At 37.3% G+C, this 23,799-nt stretch overlaps 2 protein-coding genes across 3 annotated transcripts; both read left to right on the top strand.

Annotated features, from left to right (window-relative positions):
- The first annotated feature begins 5,436 nt into the window (after positions 1–5,436).
- On the top strand, positions 5,437–11,366 carry psmc1b (proteasome 26S subunit, ATPase 1b). Its single transcript, XM_079474877.1, has 11 exons — positions 5,437–5,538; positions 6,604–6,657; positions 6,733–6,829; positions 7,165–7,289; positions 7,432–7,617; positions 7,690–7,818; positions 7,988–8,084; positions 8,546–8,735; positions 8,834–8,985; positions 9,277–9,431; positions 11,086–11,366. The coding sequence occupies exons 1-11, from the start codon at positions 5,536–5,538 to the stop codon at positions 11,218–11,220; spliced, it is 1,323 nt and encodes a 440-aa protein (XP_079331003.1). The 5' UTR covers positions 5,437–5,535; the 3' UTR covers positions 11,221–11,366.
- Positions 11,367–13,601: 2,235 nt separating this feature from the next.
- calm1b (calmodulin 1b) lies at positions 13,602–23,326 on the top strand. Of its 2 annotated transcripts, XR_013787666.1 has the most exons (7): positions 13,676–13,800; positions 19,889–19,919; positions 19,999–20,142; positions 21,419–21,525; positions 21,629–21,764; positions 22,391–22,873; positions 23,113–23,326. XR_013787666.1 is itself a non-coding variant. In XM_079474878.1 (6 exons), exons 1-6 carry the CDS (start codon positions 13,798–13,800, stop codon positions 22,417–22,419), a joined length of 450 nt encoding a protein of 149 aa, XP_079331004.1. In that variant the 5' UTR covers positions 13,602–13,797; the 3' UTR covers positions 22,420–23,326. The 2 variants fall into 2 exon arrangements, 1 of the variants encoding a protein (XP_079331004.1); XM_079474878.1 differs by having other exon boundaries at positions 13,602–13,800; positions 22,391–23,326.
- The last annotated feature ends 473 nt before the right edge of the window (positions 23,327–23,799 follow it).

The raw sequence follows: 23,799 nt of genomic DNA on the forward strand, positions 1-23,799 counted from the left end.
TTTTAACTCGTGGTTAGGTCAAATGTGAACATTTTCGGGGATGTAACCCAACATATAGGTCCGTCCCTTTTAGACCAATGTGGGTTGAAAAGAACTCAGAGTGAGCACTAACATCCAGTTTTAGATAATGTTGTAAAAATGTGCTATTCCGAATCAGCCTTCCTATTCAACGATAACTATAGGACCTCAATAAAAACACTACATGTGCTCACTTTAAAAAAAAAAGACACAAACAATATATCACCAGTGTAATGATTATGTACAGTATCTATTCATTGACCTGCTATAATTAACATCTCAAAGACTACCAGCTCTTACATTGAGCCATTTGAAACTTGTAGTGTTTTAATGTACATCAAACAAACAAACATTAATTAATTTATTAGTGAGCATGTTCTAATTTCATGTCTTTATATCAACACTTATTACAATAAGCTAATGTTTTTATGGTGTTAATCACAAAAATATGAGATTAATGACTCTGGCAATAAACAAACAAGAACAAGAGGATAATGATAAAATGAAAAAATTGTTAAACAAAAAATGTACCTCTGGGATTTATCGGGACTTCCATTTCATTAACAGTCTAAGCAGCACGCTGTATCTACTTTGCATGAATAATAATTTTCAGCTTTGTGTTTTCTTCGGTCAACTCTAGAACATTTGGGTACATAGAAGCAAAGCTTTATCATAATTACTGTCCCATATAGACGTAGACATACATATGTTCGTTTCCTCACAGAAAGATGTTCTGTGGAAGTACGTACTTTATAAATTAAGTTAATGGACACAATTTGTGAATGAAACCCTTACAGTTTGTTACACTTTAATAAACTAATCTTAACTTCCAGTCTTGTTCTTAATTATGTTTTTTTGTTATTGAGTGAGTGTGTCTATTACTAGGATTATTAATAACTAAATACCCATATAGGTTTTATCATTCAGATATATTTTGCAAATAAATTGTGATCTTTGGATTACATTTTTAGAACTATTGTGCTCCAACACAAACAGGTAAGTTTAACAAAATGTCATGTTGCATGTGCAAGAAGGATATAAGGACATCCACCTGACTCCGATGGCACAAAATAAGCCTTTAGAAAATGTGGTGTTTTCTTTTTGGGATGCTGTAGCGAGGACTACTTTGAACACAGGTGAGCAGTCACGTCTGTGTTTCTGGCTCTCCAGGATTGGTACTAAGAGGACCCCCTGCAAAACATCTCAACGAGGCAATCAGAGGATACTGAGGAATTGGAAATTATCGTAAAAATAGCCTTTGGCCTACATGTTATAGCTCTTGACCTACAGTCAACTTCAAAACTATACAGACAAAGTTCACAGTGTCCAATGTGAATGAATTAAAATATGTGTGTAATTACGGGTGCTTTTGGTGTGATTTAGAATTAAAACACAACAAACAGAGATGACAATTAAAATCTCGATTTTGCAGGAAAACAATAATGTTAAGTAACCTGCTGTTTTTTATGGACTGCAGAGTGCATTTTTTCACATAAAAAGTAGAAAATATCAAGATACATTTATTAACATTGAATATGAACTGACGATGATTCATTAAAATTAATCTGCAATAACAAATAATGATAAAGCTTAACATTATGACATGGTTCCATATTGGAGCATAATAAGACCTTTTCATTTCAAATATATGTCAGAGTTTAACATGTAATTCCAGTTTAGTAAGAAAACTGTGATTATTTGACCCACAGACATAATAATTTCAAGTGATGTGTCCTCCAAAGGCTGCATTTCAGGTCTGATACGTCACAAAAGACCAATTTAAGGCTGGTAAGAATGTCTCAATTCGAAGGCTCCATCAAATGCAGCCTTAAAATGCGTTCTTTGCCAGGCTGATAGAATGGATCCATCACGGCCTCGGCTATCCTGTAACGGCTTCATATTTTTAAATAAACACACAAATCTTCGGTTAAAAAAATTTATGTAATTACAAAAACCGTCTCTGTCATTGTCTCATAACATATGATGTTGTTCTTTATTAATACTTCCGCATTACTATGTTTTTTTACTTTTGTACATTTTTATTGCTGGTTAATTTGATAAACTGTTGGGAAGTTTAACACACACATACCATTGTTTGGTCTTTTCTATGAGAAGGACTATATACCAGACAACTAGAGGTCTTCACAGAGGACCCGGGACCTGTACGGCTTCGGGTCTATATTTTAAATGGTCAGCCAGTCCGGGTCTATATTTTAATCGGTCAGCCGGGTCAGGTCCCAATCAATGTGGAGGCTCAGAGATGACGTATTTTTGTATGCAAAACCCGGAAGCGAGTTAGAATTTTAGGACTTCCGGTTCCATCGTTCCAAAGTCTATGGGTTTTTCTGTAAATTGCCCGAAATAAGGTCTGTGGTAAAGAAAACCTCTAAATATGTTTACGTTTCCTGACAAAAAACACACGAGTTATAACCTGCTTGTGATTATTGTGTCTTAAAAACGGTGGATGCTAACAAGTTGCTAAAAGTGACTACTTCCTTTGGCAGGAACGTCAAACTTCATCCCGTATACAAAGCTTACAAATAATGCAACATGGGCACAAATCTCTTTAAACGTAGATGCAGCTTCATTCACGGAGTAATTACTTTCCAGGGAACACATTTTTAATAAAGTTTGAAAGAGTTGGGGGAGGCTTGCTGTGGTGACGTTCAATTCAATTAAATTCAATTTTATATATATAGCGCTTTTCACAATGTGCATTGTTCCAAAGCAGCTTTACAGGGGAAAATAAGAAAAAACGAAAAACACAGAAGAGGTAAAACACAGTGGAGTAAATAATATCTAATAAATGCAGTCTCCTATTTGCATTAAGTAAATGCTTGGCTGAAAAGATGTGTCTTTAATCTAGATTTAAATTGTGGGAAGGCAATTCCAGAGTTTAGGTGCTATGTACCTCGACCCCCTTTGGTGGATTTAGTTATTCTAGGTGTTATCAAAAGTCCTGAGTTTTGAGATCTTAGAGAGCGTGATGGCTTGTAGTGTGATAGAAGCTCTGTTATGTAGGTAGGGGCTAGACCGTTTAAGGCTTTATAAGTGATTAAAAGAACTTTAAAGTCAATACGATACTTAATGGGTAGCCAGTGAAGGGTTGATAACATTGTGGTTATGTGATCATATTTTCTGGACCTGGTAAGAACTCTGGCAGCTGCATTCTGAACTAACTCTAGTTTGTTTATTGATGATGCAGGACAACCACTAAGTAGTGCATTACAGTAGTCAAGTCTTGAGGTCACAAATGCATGAATAAGCTTCTCTGCGTCAGCAACACATAGAATATATTTGACAACATTTCTAAGATGGAAAAGGCTGTTTTTTTACATTTGAGATGTGATTTCGAAATGACAGGTTGCTGTCTAATATAACGCCTATATTTTACTGTATTTGTTGGAGTAACAGTACATCCTTCAATTTGCAGGTTATAATCAGAAATATTTGGTTTACGTGTCTTTGGTTCGATAAGTAATATTTCTGTTTTATTAGAATTTAAAAGAAGGAAATTACAAGTCATCCAATTTTTTATATCATTGATGCACTCTGCTAATTTGGATAGCTGGGAGGAATCATCTGGTCTTGATGAGATATATAGCTGGGTATCATCTGCATAACAGTGGAAGCTAATACCATGTTTTCTAATAATAATAAGTGCAATATATAACCATATTTTGGTGCTTCAGTAGTTCTTCAGATGTTCTTCAGCGGTTCTTTGGGATGACTGAGGTGCTATATAGCATCTCTTCCATATAAAGAACCTGTTAAGCCCCTGTATGGTTTATCAGCGGTTCTGAAGAATCACTAAAGCACTATCCAAGAACCACTTTTAGTGCTATATAGCACCCTTTTTTAGAGTATACTAGAATGCTATTTAACCTGTGGTATACTTCTTCTCTTGCTGATCCTTTGTCTGAAATCCACGGTGTCTGGCATTTTATTGAAAAACTAAAATTCTTTCTTACATCATAAAATTCAGCAAGACAGAAGCTGGGTCTGTCAGTCTCACATTGCCAAAATAAATAATTTTTATTTTGTTCTTATTTTCCAGTTTAAATATGAAATTCCTATATCAAGATTAGTTTTGTATAAATATATTGGAAAACAAGGCAAAAATAAATCTTTACTTCATTAATGCATAAGTAAATTTACACAATGTGCAATAATCTGTGTTGAACATTTTTCATCATTAGATGGCATGAGGATGAGCTTCTGGCAGAACCAGAGCTTGGGACTTGACTTGACTATTAGAGACAGGGACAAGGTGGACAAACGATCCGGCACAGGAAAGCAAACACAATGGCATTAAATAGGAAAGGAACAAAAGAGGCATAAGGAGGTCAACAGGTGAAAGGCTTGAACTGATAACGGGATAATGAATATGGTAACAAGGGGGTGGGGCTAAGAGGCAAGACAGGAGAGCACGTGGCACAGAAAACAAACAATGGCCTTGTTCTTCCAAACACAAGCACAAGACATGGCAGGATCATGACAGTATAAAAAATAAGTTGTTTCGCAGCCAGATTTCAGTGTTTCTTTTGTAAAAACGCACTCTCATTATGCACTAGGGTGTATCAGTTAACCCGCACACAGCTAATGCAAGTGTTAATCCTAATGCTTCTAAAACCGATTACTATTTTACCTGACTAACACGCTGTGTTTCTCGGCAGAGCTTTATTCTTTTACCGTGCATTTATGGCTAGAAAATGCCATACACTGCTCTATAATTGCCTGAGACGTATTGTTGTAACGCATCTGTGTCGCGTGTATTTACAGTTTACACATCCCCTGCTCCTCCGTACCTCAATAGTTTTAGTAATTCATTTTGAAAGAAAAGGTTAAATGACTGACTGACTTATAATAAAAAACTTTCTGCCATCTGCATAGCTGTTTTAGTTTCACGGTAAACCTTTAATTGTATTTTTTCAACCTTTCATATCAGGCTCATAATTTTATAGCCTATTTAAAACATTAATTTCACATTTACGCAATTGTAGCCTAACACATGGTTAGCTATATGTATATGCCAGTGTGATCACTTTATTGTTCTAATAAAGTATTCTTAGGGGGAGTCAAGGACTAATACAAATCTGAATAAAAAGATAATAACAATATATAAACCAAAAGTAGGCTATTAAGTGCAACTACAGCAAATAGGACAAAAAGGACAACTTTAGTAATGTCTGAACAATTATTACGCACAAAAGAATGCTGAACAGAGGTTAGTTACAATTCCTTATGACAATATTTTTTTAAATGTAAATATCGCTAACTGAAGCCGAAACGTTTCTTTATTTAACATAAATCGTAAAGCATCGAAATCGAATATTGTAAACGTTCTTGTGTTTTTATCCAGAAAAACGATAGCTGCATCACTCATTTTTATTCGGGGAGTTTTGACAGGACTTTAACGGCGACGCCGGTGACGTATGATCTAGCTGCCAATGCGCGGTGATTTGACCCATGAGGTATCCGTAGTGACGCTTATTGTGTGAGACTAGCCGTGTGAAAATGGTGAGTGAGCCAGCAATTTATTTATCGACAATTTGTTCCTTTACATGATCGTCTATTTCTGTATTCTGTGAAATAAGAAATGTAGTGTGGAAACATTTTGTGAAAAGAAGTGAAAACGATAAAGGTATAAGACCGGGGGGAATGATTGTAAAACAAACATGCCCTTATTGAAACATACAATTACCGTACAATGAACTTGCAGTAAACTACAGACTACTGATACAATAACTTACTCCGAGATCACGCGATTTCAAGATGTAGTTTATGATGTTGTTGCTTGATTTGGTCATTCTAGTCAAAATCGTAAATACCGGACTACTACACTGTACTGTATGATGATGACGACACTGAAATTATTTGATTAATCGATGAGTTAATCGATCTAAAATATACGTAACGTTATTGTTTCACACGATTAACGTATATTGGACAGTCAGTGTATCATTTCAGATCAATTTCACAGGATGTAGTTTACTTTCGTTCAATTCATATAGGCTAATGGTGTGGCTGTGTGCGTTTGAAAATATGTTTGTGATGTCCCCTTTCTGTTATGTACAGTATTTATTGCAATAAAAACACTGTAATTGTTCTGCGTGATAGAGATAGCTTTACGTTTTTTATCCATTATTTTAAGTTATTTTTAACCAACTGGTTATAGTGACTTTTATGTACTGGAGTTAAGTTAGTTAAGTTCTTCTCAAATTCAGAGTTAGAGTAACTGAAAATGTGCTGAAAATGTTTCTGGTCTGTATGTTTGAAATGTTACAAATGCCAGGTGTGTTGACATTTTGTTAGTTATTTCAAAGACCTACAATACAGCCTACAGAGAGTCAGACATCCACTTTGCATTCTAGTTATTCATAATAGCATTTTCAAGATTTTCATAAAGACAGGAAAACTGATTAATAATCTTAATTAATAGTAATTAACATAATGGTAATTCCAATTAATGGCCATCTTTCTGTTACCCCAAATCTTGGCAGTCAACCACAAATTCTTGAATTAGTACTTCTTCATGTCCCATTAGACTCTTACATCAGTTGAATCATTTATTTTTCATCTCAGGGCCAGAGCCAAAGTGGAGGACATGGACCAGGAGGTGGAAAGAAAGATGATAAGGTGATTTTTTTTAAACTGTGCATTCTTTCTTATCCTGGTGGCCTTATTTAATGTTTAAATCTGCCATTTGAGCAGGACAAGAAGAAGAAATATGAGCCACCAATTCCAACTAGAGTGGGCAAAAAGAAGAGAAAGTCCAAGGGACCTGATGCTGCTAGCAAACTGCCTTTAGGTACATGAAATTCTAAAGTAAAATGTCAGTAACCAAACCGATCTCACCCCCCATTGACTCAAATAGGTTATTTTCTCTAATATGGCAGTAAATGGGGGATGAGATCTGTTTGGTTACTGACATACTTACAAATATCTTCCTTTGTGTTTAGCAGAACAATTCAATTTATACAGGTTTGGAATAACCAGAGGGTGAGTAAATGATGACAGAATTGACATTTTTGGGCGAACTGTCCCTTTAAGACCTGTAGTCTGTTGTGATGCATATCTTGTTTTGCTGCAGGGTTTTGGGTTCTGGTGAATATTGTTTTGTCATTGTTTTTTCTTTGTGTGTAGTCACTCCTCACACGCATTGCAGACTGAAGCTCCTAAAGCAGGAGAGAATTAAAGATTATCTGCTTATGGAAGAGGAGTTCATCAGAAACCAAGAACAGATGAAACCTCTGGAAGAAAAACAGGAGGTGTTAAATCCATTCATTTGTATATATGTCAGGGTTTCTATTGTCATGGAGAACCAGATAATATCATGGCAATTTGTTCAATGCAGATGTTATCGCTCTCTCTCCCTATTTCTTTTTTCCTGAAATCTTATTTTTATCATAGGAGGAGAGGTCAAAGGTCGATGACCTCAGGGGTACCCCTATGTCTGTTGGAAGTCTAGAGGAGATCATTGATGACAACCATGCCATAGTCTCCACATCTGTGGGCTCAGAGCACTATGTCAGCATCCTATCATTTGTCGACAAAGATCTGCTAGAGCCCGGCTGTTCTGTCTTACTTAACCATAAGGTAAATCACCCACAAGGCCTAAACAAGTTTTTTTTATTTGGGTGTACCATAACCTTTTGTTCTTGTTTGTAGGTCCATGCTGTTATTGGGGTGCTGATGGACGATACAGACCCTCTCGTTACAGTAATGAAGGTGGAGAAGGCTCCACAAGAGACATACGCAGACATCGGTGGACTGGACGCTCAGATTCAAGAAATTAAAGTAAGTAAAAGACAAACCTTTGCTGGATTAAATCAGATGGATAGATGCCTGAGTTCAAGGAGGCTCCCTAGTATTTAAACAAGCAGCAATGTTAAAGTTCATTGTTTTAGAGGGAACTTTGTTAGGGTATTGTGTAAACTATAAATGTGGATGTTATCTTAACCTGTAGGAGTCAGTGGAGCTGCCTTTGACCCATCCAGAGTATTATGAGGAAATGGGCATCAAGCCTCCCAAAGGAGTCATCCTTTATGGTGCACCTGGAACAGGTCAATTTCATCATTACCACATACATTTTTTTTTTGATTATTTTACTCACTTATGACTATTGAGATATAAATTATTATTTTCTGTGCTTTTTTAATAATATTTTAATGCGCTTTCCACCAATAGAGTGTTCAACATAGAATGTGTTTTAAATACATGAATTTATCTTTTATACATTTATTTTGAAACTTTCTGGGAATAAATGTTAAATGAACCATACAATTTGCTAAAACACAGATGGCTTAAATGGCTAACATCTAATGGAAATTTTGACCAAATTAAACTGTCACAAAGGAAAGGGGCTTGCTAGTTTGACAAAAAGTTTTTTGTTGTGAATGCCTAAATCAATGTGTGGAACATCTATTATGTACTATATTTGTGGAAGGTGTTATATAGTAGTAGCAAGTCGTAGGAGCTGTGGTGACACAAAAATAATTCATTGTTTGTTTGCTCTGGACGATAGGTAAAACCCTCCTTGCCAAGGCAGTGGCCAATCAGACATCAGCAACATTTTTGCGGGTTGTTGGGTCAGAGCTAATTCAGAAGTACCTTGGTGATGGCCCTAAACTAGTACGTGAGCTGTTCAGGGTGGCTGAGGAACACGCACCTTCAATTGTCTTCATTGATGAGATAGATGCTATTGGAACTAAAAGGTATAGCAAAATTGTTTAAGCAATAGATTTTTAAGTCTTTTTATTCCAAGTCCTGTCTGATGTTTATGGTGATGGTGTACCTGGGATACCTCATGCAGATATGACTCAAATTCTGGAGGTGAGCGTGAAATTCAGAGAACCCTGTTGGAACTCCTTAACCAGCTGGATGGCTTTGATTCACGTGGGGATGTAAAGGTCATTATGGCTACCAACAGAATAGAAACCCTTGACCCTGCACTTATTAGACCTGGTAAGATATTTAATTCCTAAAGCCGTTGCACATTGAGTCCGAAATCTCCGCACGCAGAAAAAGCACACTAGACGTCATCTTGCATGTCATTGTAATTAGACATAAATGTAAATGTAGATATCCTGGAGACACAACATTTTGTTTTTGCACAAAAAGTAAGCTTTTAATAAACATCTTCCATTAACAGATACTTCACATTCTATTTTCAAAGTTCCAAATATGGTTGAAGTTTATTTAAGATGTGTTGGCAGGATAATTGTTCAGCTCTCTGCTTTCTCTTATGACCTTTAGGTCGTATCGACCGTAAAATTGAGTTCCCATTACCGGACGAGAAAACCAAGAGAAGGATCTTCCAGATCCACACCAGCAGAATGACTGTGGCAGAAGACATGAACTTGGATGATCTCATCCTGGCAAAGGATGACCTTTCTGGAGCTGATATTAAGGTATGTTGATTACGTAACTTATTTAGAGTAAAATATTTAGAGGGCCATAGATAAATTTCCTGGAAAGTTACTTATTGAATAAAAAATACAACAAAGCAATACAGCTTCTAGCTGACAATCCAACATTTAAAAAAATAATAATACATACAAATGCAAAAGTAAAATTGGATTTTACTAACCAACTCCATGCTAATGTTTAATAGTCTCTAAATGATTTACTGTTTGTAATACATTTTCGTTCTGAAAATGTGTGATTACAAACCGTTTCATCAATGTACAACAGGGGCGTTTCCTCCGAGGAGGCAACGGAGGCAGTGCCTCCCCTCCCCCTCGAAAATAATCGAATGAGAATATTATAAACAGTTCAAAAAATAAAATAGGACAGCGGATATAACGTATTTAGCTTAATATGAGATAAATCAGCGTGTACAACAGTGTGAAACAGCGACCCCGCTCGAAAGAATTCCAAAAGGGGGAGGCAGCGTTTCTCTTGCCTCCTCCAAGCTCATTGACTTTAAATATACCCTCTAAAGCGTGCTGTGAGTTTGAGTGGGGGTAGTTGAAAAGAATGGAAAAAAGTCACGTGAGAGGAGGCAATGCCTCCAACGAGCTATGATTGGATTAACTCATCAGCGAGATCCCGCCTTCCTGCTCGTCTTCGTCATACATTTTAAACTGCGGGCGCTAAATTAGATTGAACGTTAATTAAATTGTTTTATTAGTTGTATTAATCGTAGTTTAGCATTCGTGTCGAGATGGCGAAGGCAGAGGAGTTATCGATTGTTGACAGAATATTACGTGATTCAGATTTGTTCAAAAACTTTTGCTTGTGATCAGGCTTGCTCAGGATAGCAGCAAGGCTAAAGTAAGTCACATCTATTTGATTTAATCTCTTAAATGCTTTGAGTATTTCTGGGACTGCTAATAATTAAATTGATGGCATTGATAATGATGTTATTCTTATATAGGAAATCCCAAATGTTCCAGAAGAAGATGAAGGTGGTGTTGATGTACCTTTTCCCAAAGCAGGGAAAATAAAAAATCAGAAGTACATACTGTAATGAACTTTTAGTAATTAAAAGGAATTTTTCACACATAAACACTGAAATGACACTGGTTTTCTGACAAACGCACTTGTGAATAGTGCAGAGATGAACAAAAATTACATGGGTAGAAATCTGCCTCCTCATTTTTTAAGTTCACCGCACACCACTGATGTACACCATACTGAAATTGCAATTATACCATGCGTAACAAGTTTCAAAAAAAGGGAAGGAAGGAGAGGGGAACCGGCGAACATAAGATAACTTTTAATTAAATAAACACACACAACAACAACATAAAATCCAGGCGTGGTCCTCTCTCACTGACGGTCCGGTCGCTCGTCAACACTCACGCACCCAGCTCTCGTCCCGCCTACCTCACTACACCATGTATTTAATGTCTTTCTTTATTTTTTATATCTAAGTAGTTCCTAAATGTACAGTTTGTAAAGCAGTATGTAAAATTGTGAATATTTAAAAAAAAAATTGGATTGAACAATTATGACATCCCAAGCTCTGCTGCCCTCTTGTGTTGTGTTTATTGGTTCTTTTCAGAATTTACTGGAATACAGTAAGTGTTAAATGTGTCCTTTTTGATTTTCTCTCTTCAGGCCATCTGTACAGAAGCAGGGCTCATGGCCCTCAGAGAACGGCGGATGAAAGTTACAAACGAGGACTTTAAGAAGTCCAAAGAAAATGTTTTGTATAAGAAGCAGGAGGGCACCCCAGAGGGGCTTTATCTCTAATCTTTCTCCACTTCTCATTTCTTTGTGCATATGCCCGCTTCTGAGTGTATGCTTGGCTAAATTTTGCGCATGTAAGTTCTTTATCTGGCAATATATTTTTGCTTCTTTGTGATTATAAAATAAATACTGGAGCTGTATCTGAGAAATTTGACTTTGTTTCATTGTCATAGGCCACAGAATTTGATTGAAAGATTTAATTGAAAGATTTAGTTAATTAAATTTGATTGACCTGAAGTGAACTAAAAAAAGTTTACCCAACAACAATTTAAGAATTGAATTATTATTTGATCTTGACTCTACGTATTAATAAAAAACATTTAAACCAAATAAAGAAAGTCAATCAGATTTTTTCTAAGAATATTGTTAGCTGCTATAGTCCCAAAACCTAAAGTAAACAGAAAACATTAGGCATTTGTGACTTTCTGAGTGAATTAAAATTTTACATACACAAACCTGTACATTTGTGAAAACCCAACAATTTTTTTCACATAACTCATCCTACATTATTGGCATCATCTCATAGTTAAATTAACATTCTGATATTATTTTCAAGGAAATTTACTAAAAAGTATTTTTCCTGCAATTCTATGAATTTTATTGATTTATCATCAAAAAGTGACGGCAACAAATACTGCCTGTGCAGAGGTGACATATAATAAGTAAAATAATAATACATTTTCCTTCAAGAGAGGATATGATAATTACTTAAGGATGAACGTCATGCTGTCTGTCTCTTCCTCGTCTGTGATAAAAATGCATCCCTGATGTACATGAGTCAGGAGCATCAATCGAAATTGTTCAGTCAGCAGAAAGCAGCCAGTCTGCAGCTCTTCACACAATCACTCTCCTTAAATCAGTTGGACCGTGCACTCACTGCCTTCACATCAAGAGACTTTCAGCAGAGACCAGCACACTTAAAGTTTAAGCTGTTCACAGACCCCTGACGGTGTTAGAAATGCTAAACTTCTCTAGATATTTATGGGAGACCATTTATCTCATGTTTTAAACAATTACATTTAACAGGTTATCAAAGAAACCCACAACAAAGAACAAAATGTGAAATGTGAAAGGCTATGTGATCTTCCATCCTGGGACACCGTGTGTCACTTGCAACCATTTTGGTATTATCTTTTGTTTGTTTTTTAGTACAATTTACTACAGTCAATATTAAGGAGATTGTCTGAAGGCACTATGCATGCATGTGAATTTACATGGGGGAAAAAGGTTCTGGGAAATGGGTTAATATGGGATTTTGTTATTTTAAGCTATTTAAAAACATCCATTCCAATAAAGTTCTAAAAAATAATCAAACCATATAGCCTACATGTAAATGGCCCCCATAGTACATTGCAATATTAAGTAATAAATGTAATCCTAAACAAAAGTGCATTGCAAAGTTTTGCACTTTCATCAATGAAAATAAATATTATCCAGCATTTGTTGAGTGGTAGTCTACAGGCATGGGCTATGCATTAGCCAATACAAAGGGCAAGAACATAAACCTCATTATTTATCGTACTGCAGTTAAGAATATCTTTAGCAAATGTAGCCAGATATTTGTTCCAAAGTGAAAAGGAAATATAATAAAACTAAAATAAAGCCTGGTGCATTGCAGGTCTAGGGCGGCCAATAATGCCCCCCTTAACATTGTGTATAATATTGCAGGTCTGCGTTAACCAATCAGGTGCTCTGTAGCAAAACAACACAGCAAATGCTGAAGCGGAGGGGAATCCACGTGGACTCTTCCGCCGTGAGAAACTAGGGCCACACAATCTTCGGACAGAGCTTGTTTTAATGTATTTAATAATTGGCTAGAATGGTTGCAATGAGTTTCAAACGAATGTCCCTAAGTATAGAAAATTTTATTCTATGACATTTCACACCAATAGATTTAAAAGTGACATATCCTTTAAATGAAAGTTATGTAGACTTCCTCTAAAACATTTATTAAAATGAATTGGACAAAACGAGCAACTTTAGTCAGCAAGATGACTTTTAAATGAATGATTAAGTACGTAAATAGCTTTTTAAAAGGTTTAAGAAAATAAAACGGTGGTTCAGAAAATATATATTACACATGTAACACAAATGTATAATGTAGGCCAATTTAAAAAAGAAAAAATGCTTACATATTATTGGTTTACTTCCATTGGACAATTACTTTTTAGTTATCTTTCACGCGCCTATTCAATTATGGCCAGGGGGAACTTTAAACAGTTTCAACCAATATTTTAGCAGAGTAGTACTTATGTGTATGTAAATTAGTATAATTTGGCAAGCAGTTGCATTAATCCATCATCTTGATGCTCATGTTTTTCAGCAGAACATCAACAGTATTTTCTGCATCGGTGTAGAAGTAGTGTGCGCTTCGGTCTAAGTGCGCTCTAACGGCCCGTGTCATTGGCTGACAGGGAAAAAGGGCCGTTCCGCTCGCACCGAGTCAGGAAGTGAGTGGCGGATGAATACATGTGCAGATCTCGCTGAGTACAGACCTAGGGCTGCACAAGTGAACGAGCATCCAAGAGAGACCTGCGTTAAATCTAGTCTGGACATTACCGACCTCTATTTCCTACAAATATGGTACGTAATATTTTATGTCATATACCGCTTTATTTGCATTTTTACGCAGTTAGACATTTTGCCTTGATTATTCTCGTTTTCCCTGATGCCACGTTTGCTTAGAAATGGCCTGGTAATAGAAAATCGTTCGATTAAATATGTATTGGTCCGATATAGAAAGAAACGTGTTTTTCAAATATTTTTCATTAACGTTATTAACATTTTCTGGTGTTTTATTTGAAGTGAAATTTAGCGATGCAACAGCCACAATGGAGCCTGAATCCAAAACTGCGCAATTCTTACATCCTTTATCTTACATACGGGTTACACACTTCAAATGCTAAAGAAAAATATTTTATTTCCCCTAATACATTAGAATTGTTGTTAATTTTATTTTATTATTTATATTATGTCCAATATTGCAAGATGGTCATTTTTATTTAGATCTAAAAAAAACCTGTTTGATTGGATTTATTGGGCTGGTTGTCCCAGGGTTCAAGGGTACAGGGTCAGTGGGTTGGGATGCAAAAAATGTGTATGCGGTTGTTTTTATATTTGATGTATTGGACATGAAGAAGATAAAGATGATTATAGATGATGTCTCCGATGAGGATGTACCTCCGCTGCCGTCTGTTGCGTCATCTCCCTTCCTGCACCCTCAAAGCATGAATTTCTAAGGCAGGGCTGGTATTCCCATTTCAAACCACTTTACAGACCATTAAAGGCCTTTACACCGACATGCAGTTGTAGTTTAACCACACCACAATGTTGGATGCATTGGTGTATTGGCTTATGTTAATGACCACAGAGTTTCCTGTATTTTCGCTGTAGTCATTGTCACTTATGCAAATGAAAGGTGTGTCATGGTGAAATATCTGTCACCGGGCTATTGTTGGCTGTTGAACCTGGGAGGTGGTGTTTGGCAATTCATAAATGTTGTAATTGTGGTGTATTATATAGTAAACCAGACCACAGTGTTTTATATTTTCAGCTGTACCTGTTCATATAAAACATAAATATTGAATTTGAAACAATTAACAAATAACGTGTTTTAACCAGACACCAAGTCAAATCAGCTTTATATATATAGCGCTTTTTACAATTTTCATTGTTACAAAGTAGCTGTACAAGAAAACATTGACTATAAGTAAAACATAAAAGGTTATGGAAGTCAAAACACAGGTCAAATATCAGACACACAACATAAATTCCTATATGCAGTGTTAATTAAATAAGACTATCAAATTCTAGCAGCTCCCCCCGGCCAGGCAAACAGTGCAAAACAGTATGCAAACGGTGGCGAGGAACCCAAAACTCCATTGGAGGAGAAAAAAATCTCAGAGGGAGACCAGGCCTAACCAGGGGATTCCAGTTCCCCTCTGGCAAAAACTGCTGCCTCTGCACAAGCTCGACAGTGCTTGCACAACAAGGCAAAATAAAAAACAAAGTTAGATTTAAAATTATCATTAATAATCTAATAGCGACTGAAGTTTTGTAGAGTCGCCACGTCCTTCGTCCAGCATTTGTCAGTTCTGGGAATGGATTGCGCCCTGCCTGCTCCAGCAACCTTGGACTGCGTCCTGCCCGCTCTGGTAACCTTGGAACAATGAGGCAAGACTGGCTGATGGCAACAAATGCATCAGTTGTTATTGGAAGTGTCCCTGGTTCCGGTTGATCTAACTAGTGCAGCCTAGATCTTTGAAATATATATATTATGATAGTGTAGTGTATGCAAGATTAAAAAGATGCGTCTTTAGTCTAGATTTAAACTGACAGAGTGTGTCTGCCTCCCGGACAGTACAGGGAAGACTGTTCCAAAGTTTAGGCGCTAGATAGGAAAAGGATCTGCCGCCTGCACTTGATTTTGAAATTCTAGTTATTACCAACTGACCTGACACCTGAGAGCGTAGTGCACGTGATGGACTATAATACGTTAGAAGTTCTCTCAAGTAGTGAGGAGCTAAACCATGCAAGGCTTTATAGGTAATAAGCAAGATTTTAAAGTTTATGCGATGCTTTATAGGTAACCAGTGCAAGGTTGAAAGAACCGGGCTAATATGCTGATACTTTTTTGTACGCGTAAGAACTCGAGCTGCCGCATTTTGGACCAGTTGGAGTTTTTGTAATAGGCCTGCAGGGCAACCAGCTAAAAGAGCATTACAGTAATCTAGTCTTTATGTCATAAAGGCATGTATAAGCTTCTCTGCATCTGATGGTGACAGCATATTACATAGTTTAGATATATTTTTAAGATGGAAAAACACAATTTTACAGGTGTTGGCGACCTGGTTCTCAAATGACAGAGTACTATTGAATATAAAGCCAAGATTCTAAGCTGAAGATGAGGGTTTTATGGAAGATCCATCAATAGTTAAGCAGTATTCTTGGTTGTTACGTAGGGCGGTTTTCGGTCCGATAAGTAATGAGCCAATGAGATGAAATAAAAAACAAATGGAGACCATCTGATTCTCAGATTTATATCCTGAGATAAATCCTGTCCCCATCAGAGTTTCACAAGAAATTGCATTAATGGAACAGAGTATGCTCAAATATTCAAGATGTGAAAGCAAAATTGCACAAATAATTTAGTTGTAGCTCAAACTCTGCTTTGGGTTTTACTTTGACTTTGCACGTGTATGACTTGAAATGTTGCAAATGTCGAAGGATATATATCAGCTTGTTTTGTTAATGTCGTTTGACCTTCAGGCCATCTATTGGATATATCGGGCTAGTATATGTTCATATATATATATAACATCTGGGATAGGATACAGAAGTGATGATGTAATAATGGTCCCTCAAACTCCTGCTTTATGTGTTGGGACTCATGGGGATTGTGCTGTGTACTGACCTACATAGTTTTCCTGGAAATGAGAGGTAGAACAACATTTATAAAAATTCATCTCACAATGGTGTGACAGTGCACAATGTACAACCAATATAATTCAGTTGTTCAGTTTATTTAATAATTGGAATGCTGATCTCCAAATGTCAAAATATTGACTCTGATATATTTATTTGCCTGTCACTAATAAACAGTTTAGCTGTCTCTTTTAAAGAGTATTATGACATTAACATAAACTAGTAATTCCTATTAGCCTGTTTACTGTATTGTCGATTTATGAGCTACTAGGCAAAACAGCAAGTTATTGCAAGTGTACGGTTTGGGAATTTGTAAAATCCCAGAACACTTGTTTCAATGTGTGCCCTCGATGTTTCTATCGATCTGAAACAGTACTATTTATTGCCCATTAAAGAAAGAGAAATGTTTTAAATAACGAGACCAATAACTGTCCATGGTCTTTGCAGGATGACAGGAGTCCCAGAACAGCTGCATCTGTTCCTGTGGTGCTCCCCATCCCCAGGCAGGGTTTTGGGAGGGCGGCTGGTGGGGGAACTAAAGCATGTGCTCACCCAATTGCCAACAAAACACAGACTTATGACTCCGTTTCACTTACCCATGCGGTTCATGTCCAGCCTCTTTTAGCACTGGGACAGGTTCAAATCAGGTTCAAACAATCTCCAAATCCAGCGTTATATCCACCATTTATATAACATCCATCACAGAAATGCTTTGGACAAACAAACACACCTCAATGTCGCAAGAGTAACAAGCAGCAGCTGTAGGCCTATAGCGCAGCCAATCTTAATTGTAAGTGGGTCTTCCTATCGCTTGTCGTGTGGGCAGGCTATTTCTTTCACCTTGCCGTGGTTTTCCAGGAGAATTGTCTAATAAGGGACTAAGAAAAGTTTTTAACGAAACAGATTTTAACGTTCAAATTTTTCTTTCTGAAACCTATAAAATTTTCGGGGAATGTATTTAGCACACAAATACGAAGTAATGCATCCAATAAATTTTTTGACAAGTTGGTTTTGTCAAGCATGAGAAGACGGCATGTTTATCATTTTAAAGTCAGAATGAAAACACTGTTGTTCCACTTTCCCTATAATGCGCACAGGACTTCTTTTGGCCCATTGGCCTCACTCCGCCCACTTCATAATGGGGTAGTGTTCATAATGTTTTTACTATCAGCCCTCATATACTTTAGCAAGCTCTTGAGATTAATGCAGAGAGCTTATGTCTCTCTCCACATTGTAAAACACAGACCTTGACCCTGATGGTTAGCGTAGTGTAGTCTAATACCCAGCGTAGTGTAATCTGATGCCATTGCCAACAGAGAGCAGCTACTAGGGCTGGGGCAAACGATTATTTATTAAACGATTAATCGGGCGATTATTTAAACGATTAGTCGACTAGTCTAACGACAATTTTGTCGATTCATTGATCGATTATTTTCTACTACTCGATTAATAAAAACCATAATGTATCTCAAATAAATATACTTTATTAAACCGTTTAAATAATCTTCTTTACACAAAATAAATAAAATAATTTAACTGTTATACAAAATTAAAGGCCAGCCTGTTTAGCAGCTGTGCACTTTGGTGGTGCTAGGCTAACCAAGTAACCACCAACACATTTTAGTTCTCTGTGCAGTTTTTTCGTGCTAGGTTAGTCAGCTACTATAGATGCAGCCGTAAGCTAGCTTCCATTCAAGCCTACATTAGATGATAACTAACGTTAAACACAGCTGTATAGGCGCCAGTAGCTACCTAGCATGAAAAAACTGCACGGAGAGCTAAGATAGCTAGCTAGCACCACCGAAGTGCGCAGAGCTCAAGCAAATCAACACACTACACAAACATGTAAGTAATAATGTTGGCTAAATTCATTTCTTGTTATTGTGTCCTTCGCGAGTGACAATGAAAGGGTGCCTCCGTTTCAGATGCTCCAACATTGCCGTTGTGCTGGTGTGGTATGCAAACTCCATTTGGCAAAGAGCCCAAATAACGACACCTTTACGTTGAAGACTAAATTTAAAGTATTCCCATACCTTCTAAGATTTAGGGCGAGCTGTTTTTTAGACTTTTTTTTTCATTCATTGGGGTTTTGTCCGATATTATGTGAGGAGGTTGCAGTTCCGTGTCTGTTCAATGTTTTGGTCTCCCACGTGTGTGTGGCGAAGCGTCGACGCGAAAATTTGACGTCAATGTCATCGACGCATCGCTACAGGCCTAGCAGCTACATATTACACCACAAAGGCATAGCGTACATCTAGGACTAAATCTTACGTCTAAGACTAAATCTTACGTCTAGTCAGAGGTAGGCGTAAGTGTAAATTCTTGACCTTCATCCGTGGAGAAAAAAAGATTCGAAAGGAGGAGCCTGATTCGACTACCAGTCGAATCTTTGCAGATGTGTTATGCAAAGGGAATCATGCCATTTTGGTTTTATGGGCAGTGGCGTAGCAGACACCCTTTCTTTACTGTAAAAATAATACATATAACCAAAATCACTGTATATAGCAAGTATGTTGACTGCACAGACTTTCGGAACTTGTCATTCTCTGCACTTGAAAGCAAGTGTTCGGTCAGGAGGACGGAGAAAGGGTGTGTAGGAAAAAATGTGAAAAGGACTGCATGTAAAGGAGGAATGCAGTAAAGCAAGTAACTTTATTTGTAGTTCACTGGTAATGAACAAGCTTTGTATTCGCATTTGTAAAACATATATCATTATTATTGTGTAGTTTTAAAAATAGTTTTGAGGTGCGATCTGGTCTAGTACAAGTGGCACAGCATTATGTGATGTTTAAGGAACATGTCCATTCATTTTTCTGGTGTTTTGAAAATATGATCTTTCAGACATTTTGCTTAAACAACTTAACTTGAATCTAGCATTTAATTTTTTTTATTTTGAAGGTATATTATATTCTAAACAAGTTCTGTACATTAATCTTTGGTGCGTCCATGTGGCACTGTACCCTTGTTACCACCTGATATCGTAACAAATGCATGCTCACACATGTGCGATTCGACTATAGGCAAGACGTGACAATTTTTATTCGACTATGTCCTTAGTCGGGGACACCCCTAATATTTAAGTGTTGCTTTTTCTTAAATTTTTCCTTCTTTTTCTTAATATTTTCCCTCTTTAACATTTTCACTCATTGGAGGCAGTAGGAATATCACTCTCAATGCGGTAGAATGCAGTGCTAATACTTCCTAATCTGTTCTATATCTACTAACATCTATTTTCTGTTGATTTTAGGCTGACCAGTTAACAGAGGAGCAGATTGCAGGTAAGAGTAACCTGAAATGTCTAATTTGCGTGTTTTAGAGCATGTGCTGAATGCATATGCCACTCTCTACTCCCCTCAGAGTTCAAGGAGGCATTTTCCTTATTCGACAAGGACGGTGACGGCACCATCACAACCAAAGAGCTGGGCACAGTAATGAGGTCGCTGGGTCAGAACCCCACAGAGGCTGAGCTGCAGGACATGATCAATGAGGTGGATGCTGATGGTGAGTGGATTTGTTATGTAAAAAGAATTTTACTTCCACTTGCTTGTATTCGAGGAAAATAAATATATTATAAAATATGTAACTCAAACAAAGCGCAAATGTGACCGAGCTTAAGGACATCTTCCTAGTAATAACCCAAAGATGTCTCGACAACTGACAGGAGAAAGTATTTTGATTGTAGAAAAGATATGTTTTTCATATAGCTGTCGTTGAAAAGAACAGCTCGTCTGTGAAAGCATCTAATCTCATCCACTCATCTCTGTGACATAACTCTGTCCAACAGAGCAACAGAACTCTTATCAGCCTCATATCATGAACTTCTATGACAGTCACCTGCCACAAATCAAGATGATGTGGTATTTAGAAACTAAACAACTTCTGAAGTCTACTGGTGTCAGAGCGTTCCGTTGGTCTTCATCGATCAACAAATCGATAGGCTTTGTGGAATGCAGCCTGCCTCTTCTTTTCTGATGCGGTCAGACGACAATAATGCGAGTAGCGAAAAATAAAAGTAATTGCATAATCCACTCTTTGCGCTTGTCAAACATCTAATTCCCACACACTCACTGCACTCCGTCGCTGGGAAACCTAAGACTGTCTTTATTTTGTGAATCGACACTGGAAGTGACCTGGAAATGGCTGATTTCTGCACCTTTGTGATGTTGTCGTTTTAGAAAAGATGTTTGTGCTTTGAAAAGAATGTGTCCTATTGTTGACATCTTTAAGTTGTTGTCTTCTGGTCTTTCTTACTATATTACACAACAGACCATTAAATCACCACATGTTCCAGCCCTGAAGACCACGGCTCAGAACTCATTGTCTCTTTTAGACTAGCCAATCCTAGACTTGTGGTTTTACACATTCAGTCAGTAATCTACCCTGGTCTTTATTACCGAACGCTTGACCTTTTTCAGACCTCGTTAAACATTCATCTCTTTTATGGTCATCTGTGGCCAGCTGCAGGGATCTAGCAGAATCTTCTCAAATCATTGGCTTTTATTATTCATCATGAGCCCTGGAGGACTGTCAACCCTCTGTTAATCCAGAGAGTGGGGTCACATGGTTCTTGATCTCCCCTGGCGTATTACTAGCTCCCAGTAAACTCATCTCTATGATGACTCATTTGTAAACTGTAAGTGACCATCATGTTTTTCGGGCAACGCTGCAGTATGCGTTACATTCACATGTAGAGTTTCCAAGCCTACTGAACTAGGGTTGATTCTTAAAAGAATGTATGCTTTATCAGTAACAACTATATATTTCATGTTTTTTCAAGGCAATGGAACCATAGACTTTCCAGAGTTTCTGACGATGATGGCCAGGAAAATGAAAGACACAGACAGCGAGGAAGAGATTCGTGAGGCCTTCCGGGTATTTGACAAGGTACGTTTTTTGCCTTTGTCTGGTTACTAGAGACAGAGTTGACCTGAATCTCAAAGTAGGTTTGGTTACGTTTTCTCATCCTGGTTTCCCATGCCATCTTTAGGATGGTAACGGCTACATCAGTGCTGCAGAGTTACGTCATGTTATGACAAACCTTGGTGAGAAGCTGACAGACGAAGAGGTGGATGAGATGATCAGAGAAGCCGACATAGATGGTGATGGTCAGGTGAACTATGAAGGTAAGTTCTGTTGATCTTAATGCCCACAGCTTTCCTTTTGCATTTCTATGTACACATTTCTATTTAGGAATAATTCTCTAAATAATAATAATAAAAAATAATTACTTGTTTATTAGAAAATGAGCAGTAATTAGTTAAGATCTCATTTTTGTCTTTTTAATTTAAAGAAAGAAACTTTGTAATGTTTAGGTTAATTCCCAAATATGTTTTAAAGCTGCATTCTCCAACTTTTACTATTGTGAAGTGAAGACTATTTTAAACACTGATTTTACCGATGTACTTGTTCAGTAACTCAATTCTTCACCCAAAAAGCTACAGATTGCATCTTTAAGTAAACCTGGACTATCAACATTTTAATGTATTTTTTTTTTTGTATTTGCATTATCTGCATTTAAATGGACCATAGAACCCATGATCTTAAGACCACATGAAAAAGTGACACTTTATTTTGCTGAAAGCAGAGCCTCTTTTCTTTTATAAAATTGGATGCTAATTACCATGTAAAATCTGCCTTCACCTCTTTATAAATAAACAAGCCATTTAACAAGTTAGTAGCTGACTGCACTTCCCGGCAATTGGCCATAAGCAACCACCTAATCTCGTTTCCTCTCCATCTCTCCTCTCAGAATTTGTACAGATGATGACCGCAAAGTGAAGCCTCCTCCTTCTGCTGTGCCCTCTTAGAAGAGAAAAAATTCAGTCAAATGTTTTACATACCTCTTGGGAAAAATCTTCATTTATTCATAATGTTTCTGTTTAAAAATAATTGAATGTTAAAAAAAGTATCCTTCTGTCCACACAGAAAATAATGGAAAAACGTCAAATATCTGCATGAAATGGTTAGTGATCCTGTCCCCAAAGATCAGTCTAGCATCATTTATTCAAGAAAAATAACCTGTAACTATCTCAAAATGAAGAAACACAGCATTTGGTGAACTCTTTAAGTTCCATGTGCTCTTGAAAATGTTTGGGCTGGCCATTCTCCTTTTGTTTTCTTGTTTTTTTTGTTCTTCATGCATGCAGCTTGAGCCCGGAGCTCATTTTCCAGCCAATAGGAGCGGAGTCCACTGAAGTGTTGTATTGTGGGGTTTTGTAATTAAAGAGGAAACGTGAGTAGAGAGAAAGCTTGTATATTCAAGTTTCAAGTGGAACGGGCTTTCATGTATTGTGGGGGATAAAAACTAAAAATCTAAAACAAGAATAAAATACAAAAACTACCAAAAGTCGAAAATGTTTGGCATGACTTATTGTTTCAGATTTATATTTTTGTTGATTGTTTATTTTGTTTAAATGACTTTTTCTTTCCTGGACGGCTGTCTCCTCCGTGGTGCGCTGTTCTATGATGGAGATGATGGAGGAATGTTCTAGATGATTGGAGGAGTGTGGCTGAGCCTTCACTTTCCACTCTGGTTTCTTTACTTCTGATTGGTGAATTCTCCCCTGCGTTGCATCTGCTGCGGGAGTCTGCATTCCATAATTCTGTTTGCATTCATTCCAAGTTGTACATGCTACTGTTTTAATATTTTCTTCAAATAAAGTGACCATGTACTTTACGACTACCACCCTGCTGTTTGTGTTGTGTTCCTAACTGTCTTTGTGAAATCCATCCTGTAGATCAATGGCAGAGTACTAGACTACTTGTGTGCCAGGTCAATTGCAGCTTCCTATCGAAACAAAGAAGACATCAAACATTTAATGGCCAATCATCCTCCAAGTTTTGTTCTGTTTCTCAAGGGTCATTTTAAACCTCAGTTCTCTTACGCATGCATTATTCAAAGCCGTTGCATAGACGCTTTACAAACCCTTTGACTGCATGATGCAACACTTCAAATCGGAACTGCCGCCCACCCAGGGCTGGACACACAGACCACGATGCTGGAGAGAGTCTCACTCAGCAGACCCACTCATTTTGATATGTGAGCTGCCCCCGGGGGTAAATTTAGTATATAAATATTCCACGTGAAAATGAACCAGCACTTTGAGGTGCCAGTAAGCGGAGAGGAGGATTTACCAGCCTCCCCTGTTCCTACTCTCA

The sequence above is a fragment of the Barbatula barbatula genome (genome assembly GCF_947034865.1).
Source record: "Barbatula barbatula genome assembly, chromosome: 15".
Lineage (NCBI taxonomy): Eukaryota > Metazoa > Chordata > Actinopteri > Cypriniformes > Nemacheilidae > Barbatula > Barbatula barbatula.

Bases quoted from the DNA above. Each gene is read 5' to 3' on its own strand.
- psmc1b (XM_079474877.1), top strand. The intron at 6,830-7,164 runs GTACATGAAATT...CTTTGTGTGTAG, and splicing joins TGCTAGCAAACTGCCTTTAG to TCACTCCTCACACGCATTGC. The intron at 7,290-7,431 runs GTGTTAAATCCA...TTTTTATCATAG, and splicing joins CTCTGGAAGAAAAACAGGAG to GAGGAGAGGTCAAAGGTCGA.
- calm1b (XM_079474878.1), top strand. The intron at 19,920-19,998 runs GTAAGAGTAACC...TACTCCCCTCAG, and splicing joins AACAGAGGAGCAGATTGCAG to AGTTCAAGGAGGCATTTTCC. The intron at 20,143-21,418 runs GTGAGTGGATTT...TGTTTTTTCAAG, and splicing joins CAATGAGGTGGATGCTGATG to GCAATGGAACCATAGACTTT.